Source organism: Podarcis tiliguerta (assembly GCF_965153285.1).
Source record: "Podarcis tiliguerta genome assembly, chromosome: 8".
In the NCBI taxonomy this organism is placed as follows: Eukaryota; Metazoa; Chordata; class Lepidosauria; order Squamata; family Lacertidae; genus Podarcis; species Podarcis tiliguerta.
In genome coordinates, this window is record NC_139541.1 from 84,834,033 (window position 1) to 84,858,512 (window position 24,480).

The window sequence follows — 24,480 nt, forward strand, 5'->3', positions numbered from 1 at the left end:
GGCCGAGGCCATTTAGGGCTTTAAAGGTCAGCACCAACACTTTGAATTGTGCTTGGAAACGTCCTGGGAGCCAATGTAGGTCTTCTAGGACCGGTGTTATGTGGTCTCGGTGGCCACTCCCAGTCCCCAGTCTAGCTGCCGCATTCTGGATTAGTTGTAGTTTCCGGGTCACCTTCAAAGGTAGCCCCACATAGAGCGCATTGCAGTAGTCCAAGCGGGAGATAACTAGGGCATGCACCACTCTGGCGAAACAGTCCGCGGGCAGGGAGGGTCTCATCCTGCGTACCAGATGGAGCTAGGAGACAGCTGCCCTGGACACAGCTGTGAGTCCAGAATGACTCCCAGGCTGCACACCTGGTCCTTCAGGGGCACAGTTGCCCCATTCAGGACCAGGGAATCCCCCACACCCGCCCATCCCCTGTCCCCCAAGAATAGTACTTCTGTCTTGTCAGGATTCAACCTCAATCCATTAGCCGCCATCCATCCTCCAACCGCCTCCAGACACTCACACAGGACCTTCACTGCCTTCACTGGTTCTGATTTGAAAGAGAGGTAGAACTGGGTATTATCTGCATATTGGTAGACACCCAGCCCAAACCCCCTGATGATCTCTCCCAGCGGCTGCATGTAGATGTTAAAAAGCATGGGCGAGAGGATGGAACCCTGAAGCACCCCACAAGTGAGGGCCCAGGGATCTGAACACTCATCCCCCAACACCACTTTCTGGACACGGCCCAGAAGAAAGGAGTGGAACCACCGTATGACAGTGCCCCCAGCTCCCAGCTCCTCTAGATGGTCCAGAAGGATGTTATGGTCGATTGTATCAAAGGCCGCTGATAAACCATGGTTGCAGCTGACTGGGCAATATGCCCCAAGTTGGCGAAGATTGGTCTGCTGTGACATCAGACACAGCCAACACCTCAGCTGCACATAAAATCCAGGCTGTCTCTGGAAGGTGCCACCCCCTCAATGCCTCTGAGATGCCTACAAGCCGCTCCTGAAGGCCACAGCCCTTTCCTGAAGTTTGTCGCCAATATCTGGCACTCTGAGGGAGCCAGCGTACAGCTTCTGGGTCATGTGGCCAGCATGACTAAGCCGCTTCTGGCGAGCCAGAGCAGCACACGGAAACGCCGTTTACCTTCCTGCCGGAGTGGGAAACTACAAGAAAGAAGATTCCACCTAAACATTAGGAAGAACTTCCTGACAGTAAGAGCTGTTTGACAGTGGAATTTGCTGCCAAGGAGTGTGGTGGAGTCTCCTTCTTTGGAGGTCTTTAAGCAGAGGCTTGACAACCATATGTCAGGAGTGCTCTGATGGTGTTTCCTGCTTGGCAGGGGGTTGGACTCGATGGCCCTTGTGGTCTCTTCCAACTCTAGGATTCTATGATTCTATGAGGTGCACTGCGCCTATCCAAGGAGGTTCTACTTAGCCACCGCAGCTACAATTTCCAACACAACAGCCAGCGAACAGCCAGAAATGACACCTGGGACCGTTGGCTTGCAAAGCAGGTGCTCTGAGCTACGACACTCCCCCTAAAATTGCACTAAAATCTCAATTCTGAATAGAAGGATGATTTACTGTGAACCTAGGACCTTATAGCAAAGTCGGTCCATCGGTCTATCCAGCTCAGTACTGTCTACATGGACCGACGGAGTCTCTATGGGATTTCAAGCAGGGCTCTCTACCTGGCTTACCTGGAAAGGTGACTTCTGCCTTGCAGGGAGTTGGACCAGGTGATGCTTCCGGTGCCTTCTACGAGTCTGTGCTGCTGGGGATTGATCCTGGGACTTTGGGTGAGCAAGGCAGGGGCTCTAACCACTGAGCCACAGAACTCCCCTGGTTCTAGACAACTGACTAGCTCAGTTGGCTAATCATGACAAGGTTGCAGGTTCGATCCTCCTAAATCCAACTCAATCCAACTCAATGGTGCAACGTTGGAAAATGTCAATCATTTCTCCTACCTGGGCAGTTATCTTTCCACAAGGGCCGACACTGATGCCAAAATCCAGCATCGCCTGAGCTCTGCAAGTTTGGATTTCTCCCGATTGAAGCGCAGAGTGTCTGAGGACTGGGACATTCGCAGGGAAACCAAAATGCTTGTTTTCAAAGCTATTGTCCTACCAACCTTAATATATGCTTGTGAAACATGAACCACTTATAAACGCCATCTCCGACTCCTCAAAAGATTCCATCAATTGCGTCTCCGGAAAATTTTACACATCACTTGGGAAGACAGGAGAACTAATACCAGTGTACTGGAAGAAGCAGAGATCACCAGTGTTGAAGCAATGATTCTTCAACATCAACTTCGTTGGACTGGTCATGTTGGGCGGATGCCTGATGATCGTCTTCCAAAGCAACTACTCTACTCTGAACTTAAAAATGGAAAGTGTAATGCTGGTGGTCAACAAAAGAGGTTTAAAGACTCTCTCAAGGCAAATCTAAAAAATGTAGTATAAACACTAACAATTGGGAAACACTGGCCTGCGAGCGCTCCAGTTGGAGAACAGCCTTTGCCAAAGGTGTTATGGGCTTTGAAGACACTCGAACTCAGGACACAAGGGAGAAACGTGCTGAGAGGAAGGCACGCTTGGCAAATCCACACCATGATCAACTCCCGCCTGGAAACCTGTGTCCCCACTGTGGAAGGATGTGTGGGTCCAGAATTGGCCTCCACAGTCACTGTTAAGGCCGTGTTTATGGAAGACAATCTTAGTTGGCTATGATTGCCAAAGAAGAAGAAAAATCTAAAGGTTATGGGTTCAATCCCCGCATTGGGCGAAAGATTCCTGCCTTGCAGGGGTTTGGAATAGATGATCCTCAGTTCTCTGATTCTAGTGCTGCCATGCTGAGCACAGAAGGAGAAAGTCTTTGAGGCTTCTTTCATGGCTACCTTCTTGCCTCTGCGCCTGAACTCTGCCTTAATCTTATTGCTGGCTTTGTGACAATTCCTGGCAGGGAATCCCAGTATGAGCAGCTGTTCCACCTCTCCTGCTCTCCCCTTCCCGAGAGATGGCTGCAAGGTGGCAGGAGTGGAGGAGATAAGATGTGCAGGGTCGTCGGGTCTCTGGAAGGGGAGGGTGTCAAAGCGGGGAATCACCTCGGGGAGGCAAATGGAGGGGAACGTGCTGGTGGGTCAGTGGTGGAGCACCTGCTCTGCATGCAAAATCGTAGAATCACGGAGCTGTAGAGTTGGAAGGGAACCCGAGGGTCATCTAGACCAACCCCGGGCAATGCAGGAATGTGCATGTGTCTTTGAATGAACAGAACAAGTGAGATTAAGATTGTGGGTCAAAGGAATGGGGAGTGTGCGAATACAGGGCTGCTTAGCTTATTTTTGGGTTGCTATTTCGTTAGTTCCTAATTTATGAATATTGTTGTACTCTGTGAATCCTACACTCGGACTTTTGTTGTTCTTGGGCTGTTTAGCTTATCTTTTTAGTTGTTTGGTTCACCACGGTTCATAGATTCTGATTGTTTCACTGGTAATTTGTAATTGCTTAATTTCTTAACTATTCTACAGGATTTTAGGTGATTTACGTTGCATTGTTGCATTATGCTGCATTCCGTTCTGTTGTCGTTATTTATTGTTTGTAAGCTGTTTCGCAATTTAATGAAATGATAAATTCAAAGAAAATGGCAAGACTTTTATTAGCCAAAAATTGGAAATCGCAAGAAATACCAACAATAGAAGATTGGCAGATGAAGATGTTGGATTTTTTGGAGCTGGCTGACCTGACTGGAAGAATCCGCGACCAGAAGGAAGAGGAGACACAAGAGGATTGGAAGAAATTTAAAGAATATCTAGCTAAATATTGTGATATAAGATAATTAGAAAATTCTTGGAAGTAACAAATAGGATTAGGGGCAGAGTAAGGGTAGGTGGTAGTAAATATTAAGGATTAGAATATTAATAACAGAGATGAAGATAGTAAATGAAAGGAGTGAATATTATTAGAAATATGAATTTGGAGAACTGCTATACAGGGGTTATAATGAAATTCAGTTAGAGGAGATTTGAGGAAGTCAATGTAACGAGAATTAGAGATTTGAAGTAAGAATTTTGTTTTGTGTTTTCCTTTTTTTCTTTCCTTTTTCCTTTTCTTGTTGTGTGTTTTGTAATGTTTTCTTTTTCCTCCTTTATGTGATAAATGTGGAAACCAATAAAAAAATTTTTTGGGGAAAAAGAAATAATAAATTCAAAGAAAAGGGAAAAAAAGGAATATACAGCTGTCCCTTACAGGGATCAAACCTGCAACCTTGGGCGTTATCAGCAGCACTCTCACCAACCTCACTCTCTGTGCCAGGCACCCCCAACCTGCGGCCCTCCAGATGTTTTGGGACTACAACTCCCATGATCCCTAGCTAGCAGGACCAGTGGTCAGGGATGATGGGAATTGTAACATCTAAAGGGCCAAGTTTGGGGGTGCCTGCTCTATTCCCTCTCCCCTCTGCTCACCCAGCTCCTGCAAACACCTTCCCACTTTCGAATCATTTCCCCAGCAAAAACATTTCCTGAGATCCTTCCCCTGCCTTATTTATTCATTTATATTAATCTTTTTCTCTGCTACCCTTCCTTTGTTGCCAGCGCTGAAGGCAGCCCATTACGAAAACAATAATAACTATTAAAAAAACACCCACCAAAAATTAGCATCCCACATAACGATAATTAAGTCAAATTACTCGTAAGATTGTAAATACATATGATTATCCCTAATGCCATAACACGGTGAGAAATTTAACAATAGCTGTGCGCCGATCAAAACCTGCATGGATTTGGGCAGCGAGCCTGCGCATGCTTACTTGGGAGTAAGCCCAATGGGACTCTGTTGGGCTTACTTTGGAGTAGAAGGGCACAAGGTGGGGCTGTGCTGGCAGGCTGCAGGACCAGCTACAAGGTCTGTCCCACTCAAGTCGGTGGGGTTTACTTCTGAGTAAAAGCTCAGACAACTGTATGGAATAATGCATGGCGGGAAACTATAGCTCAGGCATTCAGAAGAACAAAAAATAATTACCGGTAAATCACAGGGCTGATCTCACTCAGGTGGACTTGTATAGAGACTTGGGTGAGAGGTTGCTCAGTCCCTACATTCAATGGCTTGTCTCTCAGAAAACTAAGAGATGCCATGATAAAAAAGGTAAAGGACCTCTGACAGTCAAGTCCAGTTGTGGACGACTCTGGGGTTGTGAGCTCGTCTCGCTTTACTGGCTGAGGGAGCCGGCGTTTGTCCACAGACAGTTTTTCCGGGTTATGTGGCCAGCATGACTAAGCTGCTTCTGGTGAACCAGAGCAGCGCACGGAAACGCCGTTTACCTTCCTGCTGGAACGGTACCTATTTATTTACTTGCGCTTTGACGTGCTTTTGAACTGCTAGGTTGGCAGGAGCAGGGACCGAGCAACTGGTGCTTACCCCATCGTGGGGATTCGAACCGTCGACCTTCTGTTCGGAAAGCCCAAGGCTCTGTGGTTTAATCCACAGCGCCACCCGCATTTATCACATGCCGTGATAAAAGGTAAATGTACCCCGGGTCATTAGGTCCAGTCGTGGTCGACTCTGGGGTTGCGGCGCTCGTCTCGCTTTACTGGCCAAGGGAGCCGGCGTACAGCTTCTGGGTCATGTGCCCAGCATGACTAAGCCGCTTCTGGCGAACCAGAGCATCACACGGAAACACCGTTTACTTTCCCGCCGGAGTGGTACCTATTTATCTACTTGCACTGGTGTGCTTTCAAACTGCTAGGTTGGCAGGAGCAGGGACCGAGCAACGGGAGCTCACCCCGTCGCGGGGATTTGAACCGCCAACCTTCTGATCGGCAAGCCCTAGGCTCTGTGACTTAACTCGCAGCGCCACCCGCATTTATCACATCCCGTGATAGATGACTTCAAATACCTGAAGGGCTGTCTCGTGGAAGATGGAGCAAGCTTGTTTTCTGCTGCTCTGGAGGGAACGACCTGAACCAACAGATTCCAATGACAAGAAGGAGATCCCAACTCAATGTTAGGAAGAACTTCCTGGTGGAACGGACTCCACTGGGATCTGGTGGACGCTCCTTCCTTGGAGCTTTATAAGCAGAGGTTGGATGGCCATCTGTCAGGGATTATTTCGCTGTGATACCTGCGGGTGGCACTGTGGGTTAAACCACAGAGCCTAGGACTTGCCGATCAGAAGGTCAGTGGTTCAAATCCCCACGACGGGGTGAACTCCCGTTGCTCGGTCCCTGCTCCTGCCAACCTAGCAGTTTGAAAGCACACCAGTGCAAGTAGATAAATAGGTACCGCTCCGGCGGGAAGGGAAACAGTGCTTCCATGCTCTGCTCTGGTTCACCAGAAGCGGTTTAGTCATGCTGGCCACATGACCCGGAAAAACTGTCTGCGGACAAACGCCGGCTCCCTCGGCCAATAAAGTGAGATGATCGCCGCAACCCCAGAGTCGGCCACGACTGGACCTAATGGTCAGGGTTCCCTTTAACTTTACCTGCGGGGCAGGGGGTTGGGCTGGATGACCCCTGGGGGTCCCTTCCAATTTCACAACAGTATGATTCCATACTTCAGAAGAGCCAGAGCAATTTCAAGAACTCAATACATTTCAACTCCCTAGTGAGCCCTCCTGCTGGAAACTCACATGATAGATCACTGCAGCGTCAACATCTCCGCAACTCTGTTCCTATACGAAGATAAATTCTAGCAGTACATTGTTTTCCCTCTCTCTCTGGTGACTGGGAGTGGCTGCTGAGACCATATAATACTGGTCCTGAAAGACTGGTCCTGAAAGCTCCATCTGGTACGCAGGATGAGACCCTCCCTGCCCACAGACTGTCTGGCCAGAGTGGTGCATGCTCTGGTTATCTCCTGCTTGGACTACTGCAATGCGCTATATGTGGGGCTACCTTTGAAGGTGACCCAGAAACTACAACTAATCCAGATTGCGGCAGCTAGACTGGTGACTGGGAGTGGCCACCAAGACTACATAATACCCGTCTTGAAAGACCTATACTGGCTCCCAGTACGTTTCTGAGCACAATTCAAAGTGTTGGTGCTGACCTTGAAAGCCCTAAACAGCCTTGGTCCAGTATACCTGAAGGAGCGTCTCCACCCCCATCGTTCAGCCCAGACACTGAGGTCCAGCACCGAGGGCCTTCTCGGTAGAGGCACCCTCCCTGTGGTACGCCGGAACACCCTCCCATCAGATGTCAAGGAAATAAAACAACTACTTGACTTTTAGAAGACATCTGAAGGCAGCCCTGTTTAGGAAAGTTTTTAATTTTTGAGGTTTTATTGTGTTTTTAATATTCTGTTGGGAGCCACCCAGAGTGGCTGGGGAAACCCAGACAGATGGGTGGGGTATAAATAATAAATTATTATTATTATCTCCACACCCACCCACCCACCCACACCCACCCATTAATACCCCATGGCAATACAAGCCCCAGCCCATAAGTCCATCCACGTGGCAGCCATGGACACCGCCCCGACCACGGCGCAGCGACTCGAACGGTGCAACGGGCCCCGACCCACGTCACTCGCCTGTAAACCAGAGAGTCATCCAGGGAGCTGTTGTACTGGATCTGGTACATACGGATGCCAGGGATGTGCCGCTCAGACGGCCAGTGGATGACCACCGAGGTGGACGTCAGGTCAGCCGCCACAATCCTCTTGTCCAGGTGGTTCTTGCTGTCGTTGGCGCCCGATTTGGCCGAGGTGGTGATGTCCGACGAGCCGGGGTCGGGCTCCTTCATGTGACCCGTGTTGTTGACCAGCAAGGGGAGTGGGACAATGCAGATCTCGACGGGAGCCGTGGCCTCGCCGGCAGCGTTGGAGGCGATGCAGGTGAAGACCCCGTTGTCCTTCAAGGTGGTGATGAGAACTTCCAGGGTCCCGTTCTCGAATACCGTCGTGCGGGTGGTGTTGTGGATCAGCTTGCCGTCGGGGGCGATCCAGTGGATGGAGGGCTCTGGGTCGCCCACCGCCTTGCACTTGAGGCTGACGCCTTGCCCTTCCATGATGAAGGCCTTGGAGGAGTATTGGCGGGTGATGAGCGGGGGCTCGCAGATGAACTCCTCCTCGGGGATGGACCAGAAATACTTGTCCATCAAGTGTTCCGGCGAAGCGCAGGTCTCCAGGTCATCCTCTCGGGTCAACCTACGGAGCCAGAGGAGCTCGCAGTTGCAATGGAGCGGGTTGCCTCCAAAGCTGATGGTCAAGGTGGACGGGTGAGTCCCACGCACGTTGGCCAACACTTGGGCTCTCAAGAAGAGGTTGTCCGGGGGCAGCTTCTGCAGCCGGTTGGAGGTCATGTCCAACCGGACCAGCTTCTGCAACTGGGAGAAGGTTCCCTCAGCGATGTGGTCGATGAGGTTGTGGTCCAACGTCAAGGTGTTGAGGGTCACCATCTGCCCGATGGCCTCCCAGGGCAGCGTCTCCAGGTTGTTGTAGGAGAGGTCTAGGTCCTCCACGGTGGAGAGGAACTCGTCAAAGGCGGAAGGCTCAATGTGGCTGATCTGGTTGTTGCCCAGGATGAGGTGGCGCAGGTTGCCCAGCCCGCGGAAGTGTTCGTTCTTCAGGGCGGCCAGGCGGTTGCTGTTCATGTGCAAGGCCCTTAAGGCACGCAGGTCAGAGAAGGCGTAGGGCAAGATCTGGCTGATGGTGTTGCGCGAGAGAGTGAGGTGGACCAGGCTGGTCATGTTGGAGAAGTCCTTGCGGCGGATGACGGTGATGAAGTTGTCCGTCAGGCGCAGCTCCACCGTCCGCCGGTCGATGGTGGGCGGGACAAAGAGGAGGCCCGTCTTGGCGCACAACATGGTCAGCGTCGGGGAGATGTTCTGGCAGATGCATCGGCCGGGGCAGTGCTGAGCTTTCGCCATGGTGCCAAGCATCAGAAGAGGCAGGAAAAACTTTTCCATCGTACCGGCACACGCCGTACCTGCGGAGGGAAGGGAGAGAGGCGTCAGTCGGAGACACAAGCGTGTCGGCAATGAATCACACGGAAGAAGTCACGTTAACTTTATCAGAACAAACAAGGTCTGCGCAGGAGTGCCAGGCCTCATGAGCGTAGCAACTCTTCTTGGTGGGTCTTGCCACTGTGAGGGAGTTGTGAAGACTAAAGGCAGGGTTGCCAAATGCCCACTTTTTCCAGGACATGTCCTCTTTTTCTGGTCTGGTTGCCATAGGTCCATTAGACTCAGATCTAAGGCACTTGGCTAAGCTAGTCTGCAGCAGAGAATGGCAACAGAGCAGTATCTTAAACTAGCTAAAGGTAAAGGGGTAAAGGCACCCCTGACCATTAGGTCCAGTCGTGGCCGACTCTGGGGTTGTGGCACTCATCTCACTTTACTGGCCGAGGGAGCCGGCGTACAGCTTCTGGGTCATGTGGCCAGCATGACTAAGCCGCTTCTGGCGAACCAGAGCAGCACACGGAAACGCCGTTTACCTTCCCGCCAGAGTGGTACCTATTTATCTACTTGCACTTTGAGGTGCTTTCGAACTGCTAGGTTGGCAGCAGCTGAGACGGAAGAATGGGAGCTCACCCCGTCATTGCGGGGATTCGAACCGCCGACCTTCTGATCGGCAAGTCCTAGGCTCTGTGGTTTAACGCACAGCACCACCCGCGTCCCCTTAAACTAGCTATATCCTGTATAAATCCCTTCTCTTGTGGCTGAACTAAAAGGATGCTGGTTCAACTACAAGATCTTGGAGAAGGCGTTAGCGAGGGCAAGAGTTAACACCCCCCAGCCCTTAAGGAGAGTCCATATGCACATGTTAAACAGTTCAATGAATTGTTCTGGGCACACCGATGATGTGAACATGAGCCCAAATACTTTCATGTGGCAAGTGAGGGAGCAACAGGTATTATTATTATTTTGCTGCTGAAAGTTAAGAACAGGCATCCCCAAACTCGGCCCTCCAGATGTTTTGGGACTGCAATTCCCATCATCCCTGACCACTGGTCCTGTTAGCTAGGGATGATGTGCAAGCTGTTATTCAGAATTGTGCAGGCTAACCACAGCAAAATAGTGCATTGCACAAAAAGTTGAAAATAAAGACCCCACCCATTATAACTGATTGGTTAAGGAAAACCTGGCAAAGTAGCTGAATGATAAAACGCAATATATAAAACTCAAGAAAGCAAATTTATTGAGAGGTGGGCTCTGCTTTTACATTGTGGAATGACAATGCAAAGCACAATATTTAATCTACTCTCTTTACTTTAAAGGTCTCTCCTGCCCCCCCCCTTGCTGTTTGATGTACACGAAGTTCCCGCTATGCAAACACTCGTACGAATATTCATTTATCTGAACACAAAGAATTAGTACCCAAACTTTGCTATACACACTGCAGGTTCAGATATCCAAACATCTGGGCTTGCATATCGTACTGTAAACAGATAATCAGTGCTTTTTTTAGGGGTACTCTCATTTTCCTACTCATATTGAAATACTACCCCTTGATGAGGCCAAACTTAGATTCACAAAATGTCAAGGGGTATGCGTCCCCCGAGAAAGAAAAAGCACTGATCAGCCTCAAACAAACCTCATTTTTTGTGTTTTTTCTGGTCTGCGGAAGCTGTTTCGATGGAAACCATGGTGGGATCAGAAAAATAAGGGAGTATTTGCCCCTTCCTTGTTTGACTTCTGCACAGTTTCAGACGGTTTCCCTGGGTTTCCCTTTTCTCATTTTGGGGTCAGTGTTTGTGGTGGGGAACGCATTAGCAATTCCTGCATAGGAATCAAACGGAATCGCTGACTTGTTACGCGAAACGCTCGCCCTAACGAACAATTTCCTGCAAACGCATCGTGTTTGCATAGTGGGACCTGCATGTATCACAGTCTTGGCTAGAAGGTGCAATAATATAGCAATAACGAAATAATTTTTAAAGGGGGGAAAAGGGAATGGTTTATGCATCGAACATGAAATACAGCTGCAATCGAAATTATTCACCATTGCAAACCAGGCTCATTATCAAAACATACAGACTTTCAGCTGTTTGCAATGAGCAAAGCAAACAGAAGCAATTGAAATGGCTCAACTCGATGGAGGCTTTGAGTGGTTTCCCCAAATTCAGCTGAAAATGCAACTCACTACAGTGGACGCTTGGATTGTGAACGTGATCCGTGCGGGATGCACGTTCGCAACCCACAGCGGCGCATCTGTGCACATGTGGGTTTCGATTTGGTGCTTCTGCGCAAAATGCGATTTAGCACTTCTGCGCATGCGCATGTGCGACCGCTGAAACCCGGAAATAACCCATTCTGGTACTTCCAGGTTTCGACGGTCCATAACCCGAAAAAACGCAACCTGAAGCGTCTGTAACCCAAGGTATGACTGTATTTGCTCATTGCAAACAACTGAAAGTCTGCACATTTTGATAATGAACCTGATTTGCAATGGTGAATAATTTCGATTGCAACTGTATATACATATATAGATATATCTATATTGTTAGAATTATGTCCTAATAATCTGTGCTGGGCAATGACAAACCTAGACAGCATCTTAAAAAGCAGAGACATCACCTTGCTGACAAAGGCCCGTATAGTTCAAGCTCTGGTTTTCCCAGTAGTGATGTATGGAAGTGAGAGCTGGACCATAAAGAAGGCTGATCGCCAAAGAATGGATGCTTTTGAATTGTGGTGCTGGAGGAGACTCTTGAGAGTCCCATGGACTGCAAGAAGATCAAACCTCTCCATTCTGAAGGAAATCAGCCCTGAGTGCTCACTGGAAGGACAGATCGTGAAGCTGAGGCTCCAAGACTTTGGCCACCTCATGAGAAGAGAAGACTCCCTGGAAAAGACCCTGATGTTGGGAAAGATGGAGGGCACAAGGAGAAGGGGACGACGGAGAGCGAGATGGTGGGACAGTCTTCTCGAAGCTACCAGCATGCGTTTGACCAAACTGCGGGAGGCAGTGGAAGACAGGAGGGCCTGGCGTGCTCTGGTCCAGGGGGTCACGAAGAGGCGGACACGACTAAATGACTAAACAACAACATATTGCCAGAATTATGTCCTGATAATATGTGCTGGCCTCCCCACCAGCACATCCTCCTTCTCAGCTCTCAGGAGTCACGACACACGCCCGTCGTGAACGTTCCTCTCTGCGCCTGGGCAGACGGTCTGTTTTGTCTGCCCGCTTCTCGAGACGACGTGGTGAAGGGGCAGCGGCATTGTGATGGAAGAGGCGTCGGAGGACCCAGATGAGGAAGAGGAGCCTCTTTTCCTCCCCTGACGGCGGCTATTAATACGGCTCCTATTATGCCACTGGTGTCTGAAGTCCTCCTTGGAGCTGAGGGACACAGAATGTGGCGCGTCTCTGAACAAAGGCTTCCTGCTTTGCGCTCCTTTCAAGAGCCCTTCACCCACCAGCGATTACCTTGGGAAACAAGGCTCCACTGGAAGGAGGAGGAGGAGGAGGAGGATCTCGGTCGGGGAAGCGGGGGGGGGGGGAATGTTATAGATGCTAGCAAATTCAGGGTGGGGAAGAGGGCTATTGAAAACTACGAGCCACAACGGCTCAGCTCTGCCTTCCATGGTTGGAGGCAGCAAGCCATGGAAGAAGAGAGCACCTAGAACAGGGGCCAGCAAAGTTTTTTGGCAGGGGGCCGGTCCACTGTCCTTCAGACCTTGTGGGGGGCCGGACTATATTTTGAAAGGGGGGGAAATGAACGAATTCCTGTGCCCCACAAATAACCCAGAGATGCATTTTAAATAAAAGCACAAGTTCTACTTGTTAGCCAAACAGTGGTACCTCAAGTTACATACGCTTCAGGTTACAGACTCCGCTAACCCAGAAATAGTCCTTCAGGTTAAGAACTTTGCTTCAGGATGTAAGCACAAATTGTGATCCGGTGGCGCGGCAGCAGCAGGAGGCCCCATTAGCTAAAGTGGTGCTTCAGGTTAAGAACAGTTTCAGGTTAAGTACGGACCTCCAGAATGAATTAAATACTTAACCTGAAGTACCATTGTATTATATAGCAAAAATATTTCAATTTATTTCCTGTTCCTCTTTTGTTGCCCTGTAGGGCACATCTGCATAGACCAAGACAGGGGTCAGCAAATGTTTTCAGCAGGGGGACGGTCCACTGTCCCTCGGACCATGTGGGGGCCCGGACTATATTTGGGGAAAAAATAAATAAATGAACGAATTCCTATGCCAGATGTGGACAGAGGAGCGTGACCAGGAGGAGGATGGGTGTGGAAACCAAGCCTTGGGATGAACGGTTGAGGGAGCTGGGCATGTTTAGCTTGGAGAAGAGGAGACTGAAGGGAGATATGAGAGCCATCTTTAAAATACCCGAAGAGCTGTCACCTGGAAGATGCTAAGGAGAGTAGATTCAAGGTGCAAGAAAGGGTCATGTAGCCAGAAGGACTAAACTGCTACTGGCACAACGGGGCACCGTGATGAGTGCTAGAGCGCATGGAAATGCTGTTTACCTTCCTGCCACAGCAGTACCTATTTATCTACTTGCACTGGCATGCTTTCGAACTGTTAGGTTGGCAGGAGCAACCGGAGCTCACCACCATTGCACGGATTCGAATCGCCAACCTTCTGATCGGCAAGCCCAAGAGGCTCAGTGGTTTAGATCAGGTACTGCTGTGGCGGGAAGGTAAATGGCCTTTGACTGGACGTAACCATCCAGGTGATGTCTCTGCTTTTTTTAAAAAAAAAAAGCAGAGACATCACCTTGCCGACAAAGGTCCGTATAGTTCAAGCTCTGGTTTTCCCAGTAGTGATGTGTGGAAGTGAGAGCTGGACCACAAAGAAGGCTGAACGCCGAAGAATGGATGCTTTTGAATTCTGATGCTGGAGGAGTCTTGAGAGTCCCATGGACTGCAAGAAGATCAAACCTCTCCATTCTGAGGGAAATCAGCCCTGAGTGCTCACTGGAAGGACAGATCCTGAAGCTGAGACTCCAAGACTTTGGCCAGCTCAGGAGAAGACTCCCTGGGAAGGACCCTGATGTTGGGAAAGATGGAGGGCACAAGGAAAAGGGGACGACAGAGGACAAGATGGTGGGTTCTCAAAGAAACCAGTATGAGTTTGCGGGAGGCAGTGGAAACCAGGAGTGCCTGGCGTGCTTTGGTCCATGGGGTCACGAAGAGTCAGACATGACTAAACAACTAAACAACAACAACCGTCCAGGGGTGCTTTACCTTTTACCTTATGTGTAAATAAACCATATATCATTAAGACCCAACAGTCTCCACTGTGCTTCATTCCCAAAGGTAATACAGATCCCAGGTAAGCATGGAAGCATTGGAATTTTGCTTCCCTTGGAGACTGCGGTTTGCATGCAATACTATAAACACTCATTAATTTAAAAGGAATAAATCCCTGGCCACTCACCAATGGCCAGTGGCTTTGCTTCTGAATTTAGCTGAATTTGTTTCCCACAAAGCCACGCCCATGTAAACGTCTATTTATTTAGTGGGTTTATATATCACCTGTTGGGAGGCGGGTGGCGCTGTGGGTAAAGCCTCAGCGCCTAGGACTTGCCGATCGCATGGTCGGCGGTTCGAATCCCCGCGGCGGGGTGAGCTCCCGTCTTTCGGTCCCACCTCCTGCCCACCTAGCAGTTCGAAAGCACCCTTAAGTGCAAGTAGATAAATAGGCAGGAAGGTACATGGAGTTTCCGTGTGCTGCGCTGGTGCTGGCTCGCCAGAGCAGCTTCGTCACACTGGCCACGTGACCCGGAAGTGTCTCCGGACAGCACTGGCCCCCGGCCTTTTAAGTGAGATGGGCGCACAACCCTAGAGTCGGACACGACTGGCCTGTACGGGCAGGGGTACCTTTACCTTTATATCACCTGTCACCAAAAAACGAGGTGGATAGCAAAAATTCATTGGAAACACAACACAGGAAAGCATAGACACACAAAACCCAGATTAATTAACAGTGACTGATAGCCCATAGTTCAGCATTCTCTTTTCACAGTGGTCGACCAGAAGCCCTAATGGGAAATCTGCAAGCACCATCAGAACATAAGAGCCCTTCTCCCCTCCTGTGGCCGCTTCTGACAATGGATGCAGTGCATAGCCCATGTGGCTAGCAGCCCTGAATAGCCCTCTCCTCCATGCGTTCACCTAACCTTATTTTAAAGCCACAAAGATTGGTGGACACCACTGTCTCCTGTGTCAGAAAGTTCCGCAGTCTAACTCTCCACTGTGCAAAACTTTTATCTGTTCTAGAGCAAGAGAGAGAACTGAGCGGCACAACCGCTTGGGTCGGGGCAAAAAACAAAGTCGCCCCAACCATAGGAGCCCTCGATAAAATATTTGAGCGGGCCATGAGCCCCCAAAGTTGACGGGCATTGCCATTCAAATGGCGTGCATGTGCCCCGCCATATGATTGATTATGCCGGGCGAAGCTTACCTGCTCCCAAATATCTTATTCAAGTTGGCACCCCTGGCACCGGCTGTCACCTGCCACTCAACGCAGGCTTGTTTACACAGGGATTGATTGACAGCGCTTGGCTCCCCCCTCCCTGACTCAGAGCTGGATCCTGTTTTCCCAGCCGCTGGCGAACAACCTGCCCTTTGCTGGGATGCGTGGAATTAGCCCTCAAACAACCTCCTGCCACGCAAAACCTTTGCATTTGCAACACCCCGACCTGCGCTGGCCTGTCCCTCAAACCGCAGCCTCCGTGCTCAGCTGCTCCAGCCACTGCGCCCTTGGCAAGGTCTGGCGACTTCGCACGGCTCTTCTTTTTTATTATTATTTATTATTATTTTTTATATGCCTGTTGTCTTTACCTTTACGCTGCACACGTTTTCAGGTGTACAAAATTTCCTCCCCTGTATTCAATAAACATTTCCCTTTACTGGCCGAGGGAGCCGGCACACAGCTTCCGGGTCATGTGGCCAGCAGGACTAAGCCGCTTCTGGCGAACCAGAGCAGCGCACAGAAACGCCGTTTACCTTCCCGCTGGAGTGGTACCTATTTATCTACTTGCACTTTGACGTGCTTTCGAATTGCTAGATTGGCAGGAGCTGGGACCGAGCATTGGGATTCGAAACGCCGACCTTCTGATCGGCAAGTCCTAGGCTCTGTGGTTTAACCCACAGCACCACCCACATTTTCTCTAAAGAGCCCCAAATGCTGCAATCTTTCCTCATTGGGGCGTCACTCCACCCCCTTGATAATTTTGGTTGCCCTTTTCTGAACCGTTTCCAACTCTATGATATCCTTTTCAAGATGAGGTTACCAGAACCGTTGATAGTACAGTGGTACCTCGGGTTAAGAACTTACCGGTAATTCGTTCTGGAGGTCGGTTCTTAACCTGAAACTGTTCTTAACCTGACGTACCGCTTTAGCTAATGGGGTTTCCAGCTGCTGCCGCACCGCCGGAGCATGATTTCTGTTCTCATCCTGAAGCAAAGTTCTTAACCCGAGGTACTATTTCTGGCTTAGCAGAGTCTGTAACCTGCAGTACCACTGTATTCCAAATATGGCTGCACCACAGATTTGCAGAATGGTATTATGATTAGGGCTGGGTGATATATCGATATACAGTGGTGCCCCGCAAGACGAATGCCTCGCAAGACGGAAAACCCGCTAGACGAAAGGGTTTTCCGTTTTTCAATGCGCTTCGCAGGACGAATTTCCCTATGGGCTTGCTTCGCAAGACGAAAATGTCTTGCGAGTCTTGAGGTTTTTTTCCGCTCCCCACCCCCTTTTTCTAAGGCACTAAGCCGCTAATAGCCTTTTAGCAGCTAATCCGCTAATCCTTTAAGCCTTTAATAGCCACTAATAGCCACTAATAGCCGCTAAACCGCTAATAGTGCTAATCCGCTAATAGGGTTGCTTCGCAAGACGAAAAAAACGCTAGACGAAGAGACTCGCGGAACGAATTAATTTCGTCTTGCGAGGCACCACTGTATTGTCCAAAACCGGATTGAAATCTATATTATGATAACGGTTTCACAATTTTTGACCTGGCAATATATTGCGAATCATGATGTGTGCGTGTGCCATGCAAAATCACCATGTGGGGAAAACCGTGAAGCCAGCCAACGCCTCTACAAAGCTCCACCCTTATTTCTGACATTGTGTTATATTGGTACAGTGGTACCTTGGTTCTCAAACTTAATCCGTTCTGGAAGTCCGTTCCAAAACCAAAGCGTTCCAAAACCAAGGTGTGCTTTCCCATAGAAAGTGATGCAAAATGGATTAATCCATTCCAGACTTTTAAAAACGACCCCGAAAACAGCAATTGAACATGAATTTTACTATCTAACAAGACCATTGATCCATAAAATGAAAGCAATAAACAATGTACTGCAGTCGCACAATCAATCAATCAATCAATCAGTGGCTGAACTGGGTTCCACACAGTCACAAAAACAAAACAAAAAAGAGCCGCAAAAACGCAAAATAAATAGCAAAATAGCAAAAACAGACAGACCTCGGCGTAACACTCAAATCGGAAGCGTAACACTCAAAATGGAGCACGTTCAACTCCTGAAAGAAGTTCGCAAAACGGAACACTTACTTCTGTGCTTGCAGTGTTCCGGGTTCCAAGTTGTTTGAGTACCAAAGCATTTGAGAACCAAGGTACCACTGTATATCGCGATGTTTAGTTGGCGATTTATCACGATGTTGAAAACCAGATATCGCCCAGCTTTAATTCTGATACTGGCAGTTTTGTTTTCAACATTTTCCCTAATTATCCCTAGCATGGAGCTCGCCTTTATGACAGACAAGGCACACTGGGTCGACAACTTCATCCAGCTCATTCCTGTGCAGCCACTGCCAGTTCAGTCCCTACTAGCAAAATGTGAAATTATGGGGTGGGTGTGTTTTGCCTCGATAAGCATCCCTTGTGGGAAGGTTACTGGAGTGCTTTTGTGGCTAGACACAGCCTGCGGATTATCTACTCTCCAAGTCAGAGGGAATGCACATTATTTATTCACTACAAACCGGAAACCAAAGCTTGGCTGGTTAATACAAATCAATAGGTAGATTTCAGCAGCCTCACCCCCTGGCTCCTTGGCCCATGGGGCTTCAAAGCTCCTTTCCCTGCCCACTGTCTTCCTGTCAACATCACTGTCCTTTGAGAGGCAGTGTGGTGTAGTGGTTAGAGTGTTGAGCTGGGACCTGGAGACCAAGGTTCGAATCACCACGGAGCGGGGAAGCTCTCTGGGTGACCTTGGCCGTGGTTTAGCAATCAATCGCCAAGAAACTCGGGGAATTACAGCTCTTTTAACTGTTGCAGGAATTTATGTATAGGTTGGGGGGGTTGCCCCTGCAGCAGATATCATGCACATGCAGCCCACTACCAAAACCAGCACAATCACTTTTTGACTTGTCCCCACAAAACACTTTGTCACAGTTTCTTCCTATCTATCCCAAGGGCCTCTGCTGCACGATACCAAATGTAGGAATTCACTGGTAAATGTATCTATGTACTGGCTCACTGGGGAAACTTCAGAAATTCATCTAGACATGTGAGCTCAGCTCCCCAGCAGCCCCTCTGCCTGAGGGATAATCCCTGGCATCCTGATACCTGAGTGCCAGACAGGTACCCATTCCAGAAATAACAAATCCAGATGAAGACAAAAGGGTGTGATTAACTTGGCTGGGAAACAGGGAAATGTAAATATCTTTTTTGTTACACTTGATGGGTGTTTGGTGGAGGGCAAGGGGAACCATGGGGCAGGGTCCAGGATGCTCAGATTACTGCCACCAGACCTCCCCTTTCATGATGTAACCGTGATGTAGTTTGGGGGGTGTAACATGGGGTTTAGCAGCTAATAAAAGTCTGGGGTCTTCTTTTGTTGGGGGCTTCCATCTTGTTCCACCTGGTGGCAGGTGGGAGTCCTGTCGCAACAGTCTTCAATAAAGACCAAGCCTACTGGCTGCTGTTTTGCTCTGGTATTGCTGGCTGGTCCCCTTGTTTGTTTGTTTTTGTCCAAGGGAGCCCTCAGATTTCTCCGTTAACATAACAAACTACAACTTCCAGAATTCAAACTACAACTTCCAGAATTCATGCTGGGCATGTTTAGCCTGGAGAAGAGGAGGTTAAGGGGTGATATGATAGCCATGTTCAAATATATAAAAGGATGTCACATAGAGGAGGGAGAAAGGTTGTTTTCTGCTGCTCCAGAGAAGCGGACACGGAGCAATGGATCCAAACTACAAGAAAGAAGATTCCGCCTAAACATTAGGAAGAACTTCCTGACAGTGAGAGCTGTTTGACAGTGGAATTTGCTGCCAAGGAGTGTGGTGGAGTCTCCTTCTTTGGAGGTCTTTAAGCAGAGGCTTGACAACCATATGTCAGGAGTGCTCTGATGGTGTTTCCTGCTTGGCAGGGGGTTGGACTCGATGGCCCTTGTGGTCTCTTCCAACTCTATGATTCTATGATTCTTTGGTGGGGGGAGCCATGACTCCTTATAGTGGTTTCATGGTGCTTTGAATGTATGAGATTGGGAATCTTGGGATGAGGCGATTATGTTCTCCTGGGTTTCCAAGCTGAGGAAAAGCTGAGTGTAGTAGGACAAGCACTCTGGAAAATATCTAAAAGGGAAACCAGAAGAATTTTTAGTGGGCATTGTGACGAGTGATATAAATAGAAAGGAATGTAAGCTCTTTTTATATGCAATAACATATTACTGGCCCAAAAGTGGAAGCAAGAAGAGTTACCGTCGATTGAAGAATGGAGGATGAAGTTAATGGACTATGCAGAACTAGATAAACTAACAGGAAGGATTCGAAATCGGCAGGACCAGAAATTCACGGAAGACTGAATTTATAGAATATTTGAAAAGTATTTGTGAATATTAGATGACGTTTGTAGGTTTGCAAGAAGTTTTGTGAGGAGTATTATTGGAAGTATTGCAAAAGTGGAGAAGGGGGAGGATGATTTGTTAAGAGATGTAAAGGCAATATAAAGTTAAGAAGTGGTGAAGACGGTGGATCATCAGAGGTGCTGATGGAAGTCTAAAAAGACTGTATAAGTGATAAGTTTTGTGGTACATTTTATAATTTATATGTTAAAATCAATAAGAATTATTTTTTTAAAAAAAGGAAAATATCTAAAAGGAGAAACATTGAAGGCCCAAATGCAGACAATTCCAAGAAGAAGAAAAAGTGGGAGGCGTCTGTTTGGCTTCAAAAGGAGCTTGCAGGTGAGATGAGCTTTAAAAAGAACATGTATAAGAAATGAAAGATAGGGGAAATCACAAAGGAGGAGTATACACGAGTAGCAACCATTGCAGGGAGAAGGTCAGGCTGGCTAAAGCTCAGAATGAGCTCGAGCTTGCAAAGGGAGGTTAAATATAATAAAAAGGTTCCTTTGGCTATGTTCGAAGCAAGAAAGAAGATTCCACCTAAACATTAGGAAGAACTTCCTGACAGTAAGAGCTGTTCGGCAGTGGAATTTGCTGCCAAGGAGTGTGGTGGAGTCTCCTTCTTTGGAGGTCTTTAAGCAGAGGCTTGACAACCATATGTCAGGAGTGCTCTGATGGTGTTTCCTGCTTGGCAGGGGGTTGGACTCGATGGCCCTGGTGGTCTCTTCCAACTCTATGATTCTATGATTCTAAGAGGAAGAACAAGCAAGCGGAAGGTCCTCTGCGTGGGAAAGATGGAAGAATGCTATGGGGTGACAGAAGAAAGACAGAACCGCTCAACATCTACTTTGCCTCCGTCTTCACCCAAAAGGAAAGTGATGCCCAACCTGGTGATAAGAGAATAAATGACTGAAGGAGAGAGCTGCAGCCCAAGATAGGAAAAGAGGCAATAAGGGTACACCTAGCTAGAGTACTTTAAATTAATTTAAATCTCCAGGGCCTGATGAGCTGCACCCAAGGGAACGAAAGGAGCTTGCGGATGTAATTTCAGAGCCTCTGGCTATAAGCGTGGAGAATTGTTGGAGGACAAGTAAGGTCCCTGCAGACTGGAGGTGGGCAAATGTTGTCTCCATCTTCAAAAAGGAGGAAGAAAAAGACCCAGGTAACTACCGACCAGTGAGCTTGACATCGATACCAGGAAAAGTCCTAAAGGTAAAGGTAAAGGTACCCCTGCCCGTACGGGCCAGTCTTGACAGACTCTAGGGTTGTGCGCCCATCTCACTCAAGAGGCCAGGGGCCAGCGCTGTCCACAGACACTTCCGGGTCACGTGGCCAGAGTGACAAGCTGCATCTGGAGAGCCAGCGCAGCACATGGAACGCCGTTTACCTTCCCGCTGGTAAGCGGTCCCTATTTATCTACTTGCACCCGGAGGTGCTTTCGAACTGCTAGGTTGGCAGGCGCTGGGACCGAACGACGGGAGCGCACCCCGCCGCGGGGATTCGAACCACCAACCATGCAATCGGCAAGTCCTAGGCGCTGAGGTTTTACCCACAGCGCCACCTGCGTCCCTAGGAAAAGTCCTAGAAAAAGATAATTAAATGGTTGGTTTGTAAGCACGCTACAAACACACAATTGTTGCCTTCACACTTGCCATATAGACATACACGTAAGGACATCCAGCATGAAGAATGTTCCTGGTTCCTTTCTACCTTTTGTGTTGCACTAGGGCATGGGTAAGGAAAATAAGGCCCGGGGGCCGGATCCAGCCCAATCGCCTTCTCAATCCGGCCCACAGACGGTCCGGGAATCAGCGTGTTTTTACATGAATAGAATGTGTGCTTTTATTTAAAATGCATCTCTGGGTTCTTTGTGGGGCATAGGAATTGGTTCATTATTTTTTTCAAAATATAGTTCTGCCCACCACATGTGTCAGGGAACTGCCATCGGAGCTGGAAGTGGAGAGAAGGCTCCAGAGGGATGGCAGAGAGGGTCCCAGTAGGGAGAGAGGCAGCCCATCCGCTGGGGAAGGAAATCAGCATAACACCAGTGGAGAAGGGGGGCAGATGGGGGAATCAGAGAGGTGGCTCCAGGACTCTTCGCCGGAGACCAGCGGAGAGGGCACGAGTACTCCGCTGCCCACACCCACTTTGCGCAGAAGACTTCCACGCAGGCAAAGTAGGAGGAGACTGGGCGTCAAACAGCTTCTATGCTGGAAGAGGTTCAAGAAACGCCCACTGACGGATTCTGCCAGCGACTGAGGCAGCCACGGAACTTGAGGCTGTCCAGACAGAAAGGGTTCAACCAGGCAACCTAGCCAGGAGTAACGGCAACTTACTCACGAGCAACCCCTAGAACCATCACAACATGGTTTGAGGGACGATGGACCGGCCCACAGCTGAAAACGTTTGCAGACCCCTGCACTAGGGTCTGTACCCCTGCCCTCTCTGCTTACCAAGCCCCCCCATATTAACCCCTTAAAGCAGGGGTCACTTCACCTTCCCAACGCCATTCCTTCATGCAAAGCCAGGATCACGATGCAGCACTAGGAATCCTCCACTAGGGGCTGCGTGACGACAGCCTTACATTTTTATGGCTATAGGCAGAAAGAGCACTCAGCTTTACTGTTTCAGCATCAGACCAGACATGGACCTTGCATGACCATTGGCCATGCTTGTCGCTGAACCTGATGTGAGCTGGAATTCAACAATGTCTTGGAAGGAGTCCCCCGCCCCACTAGTGCAAGAGATCTCCTGTCTACTCTGTCGTACGATTTCCCTGCAATGTGGCGTGTGTGATTTTTAAAGACATTCTGGCTCATTTATTAAGAAGCATCTTTCATGTCTGGTTTTAAATGTCAGCCAAGTTGCGGGCCTGAAGTTCAAATAGTGGGAGATAAGATACACACACTCTATATGGATCTTCCTTTCACTTAATCTCGAAGCTGCAGTCAGGGCAGAATGCTGCAGCACGATTGCTGACAGGAGTAAGGCCTCATCGTCATATAACTGCTGGGCTCCGAGATCTAAGGTTGTTGCCGATTTGCTCTTGGGTCAAGTTCAAGGTCTATTGATCCATAAAGCCCTTAACTATCTGGGACTAGTTTACATGTGAGACTGCCTTACCCTATAAATCATAGCTGTCAACTTACAGATTTGAAAATAAGGGACCAGCAGCCTCGAAAATAAGGGATCAGCAGCCAAAATAAGGGATTTTTCAGGGGGCACAGCTATGTTCGACTCCTGAGCCCCTCCGAGCCAAAGGCAGAAAGCCCAGCCAGCAGCCAAATGAAGCCTCAAGCAGTGGTTCCCACAGCGCAGCAACCCGGCAAAGGGGATGCAGCAAGGAAAACCACCGTCACCTCTCTGCTGGGAAGCACTGAGCAAAGGCGAGTCCCCAGGCAAGGCGGCCAATTTGATCGGCACAAGGCATGCAAGCTCCACCCCCCAGTCATATTTAGACTCCTTATTGGGTGAGCAACACAGTTGGAGCCTCCCTCCTCCCTGGCCGGCAGGGAGGGAGGGAGCGGAGCTGCTTCCTTTGAAACCCAGGAAATTTAAGGGACATCATCAATAAGGGACAGCAGCGGGACATGGTGCTGGGATAAGGGAGTTTCCTGCCAAATAAGGGACCGTTGACATCTATGCCATAAACACCCAGTCAACCAATATTGGTGTATGCAGTGCTTTTTTCCAAAAAGAAAAGTTTAGGGGTACTCTCATTTTCCTACACATATTGAAATACTGCCCCTCAATGAGGCCAAACTTAGATTCACAAAATGTTTAGGGGTCTGCATAGCCCTGCATCCCCCCCCCCGAAAAAAAGCACTGGGTGTATGTTTTACTCTGCTTTTAGTTTTTTGCTGCATTTATTCTACTTTTTGTACGTTGCAAATACTGTATTTTTTGCTGTATAAGACTCACTTTTTCCTTCCTAAAAAGTAAGGGGAAATGTATGTGCGTCTTATGGAGTGAATGCAGGCTGCGCAGCTATCCCAGAAGCCAGAACAGCAAGAGGGATTGCTGCTTTCACTGCGCAGCGATCCCTCTTGCTGTTCTGGCTTCTGAGATTCAGAATATTTTTTCCCCTGTTTTCCTCCTCCAAAAACTAGGTGCGTCTTATAGAGCGAAAAATACGGTAGTTGCTTTCACTGATAATTTTAGGTTTGTTCTTTGCAAGCTGCCTTTTAAAATAACCAAGCGGTGTATACATTTTATGAAAACGAACAGATTAATCGATAGAGATCTGTATAGTGGAGGAAGCCACTTCCAAAAGCACCGGGGCGGGTAGAACAGACGACAACAAGCAGATCTTGCAATATAATCTATATCATCAACTGCAAAAAAACCCCCAGAAGGCTGTACCCAGTATGCAGGTAAAACTGCGACCGACCTGCACACGCCTTTCTGAAACCACAAATCGGCCATTTTGACCAGAGTAATCATTTCAGTCCTGAGAAGCACAGCCAGCCAGACTTATCAATAATTGCTACAGAGATGCTGAGAGATCCAGCGACGTTAGCAAAGGCCGGGCGCATGAATGCTGCATGGCCTGAGCATGGAGGGAAGCACAGCATCGCTGAGCTTCAGCAAATTAAACCACTCTGAGCATCCCACACTCAGAGCTCCTGTCATTTATTTTCAGAGCAGAGGATGGAGGCGGATGTCACTTAAACTCCGTTTCGATTCTCATCTGTCTCTCTGTC

General features: G+C 48.8%; 1 protein-coding gene across 1 annotated transcript in view; it reads right to left on the reverse strand.

Annotated features, from left to right (window-relative positions):
* The window catches only part of LRFN1 (leucine rich repeat and fibronectin type III domain containing 1), a 126,243-nt gene that overhangs the window by 6,284 nt on the left and 95,479 nt on the right, over positions 1–24,480 (reverse strand). The window contains exon 2 of the mRNA XM_083455107.1: positions 7,524–8,919. Within this exon, the coding sequence (XP_083311233.1) occupies positions 7,524–8,899 (1,376 nt within the window). The 5' untranslated portion in view covers positions 8,900–8,919. The remainder of the gene's footprint in view (positions 1–7,523; positions 8,920–24,480) is intronic.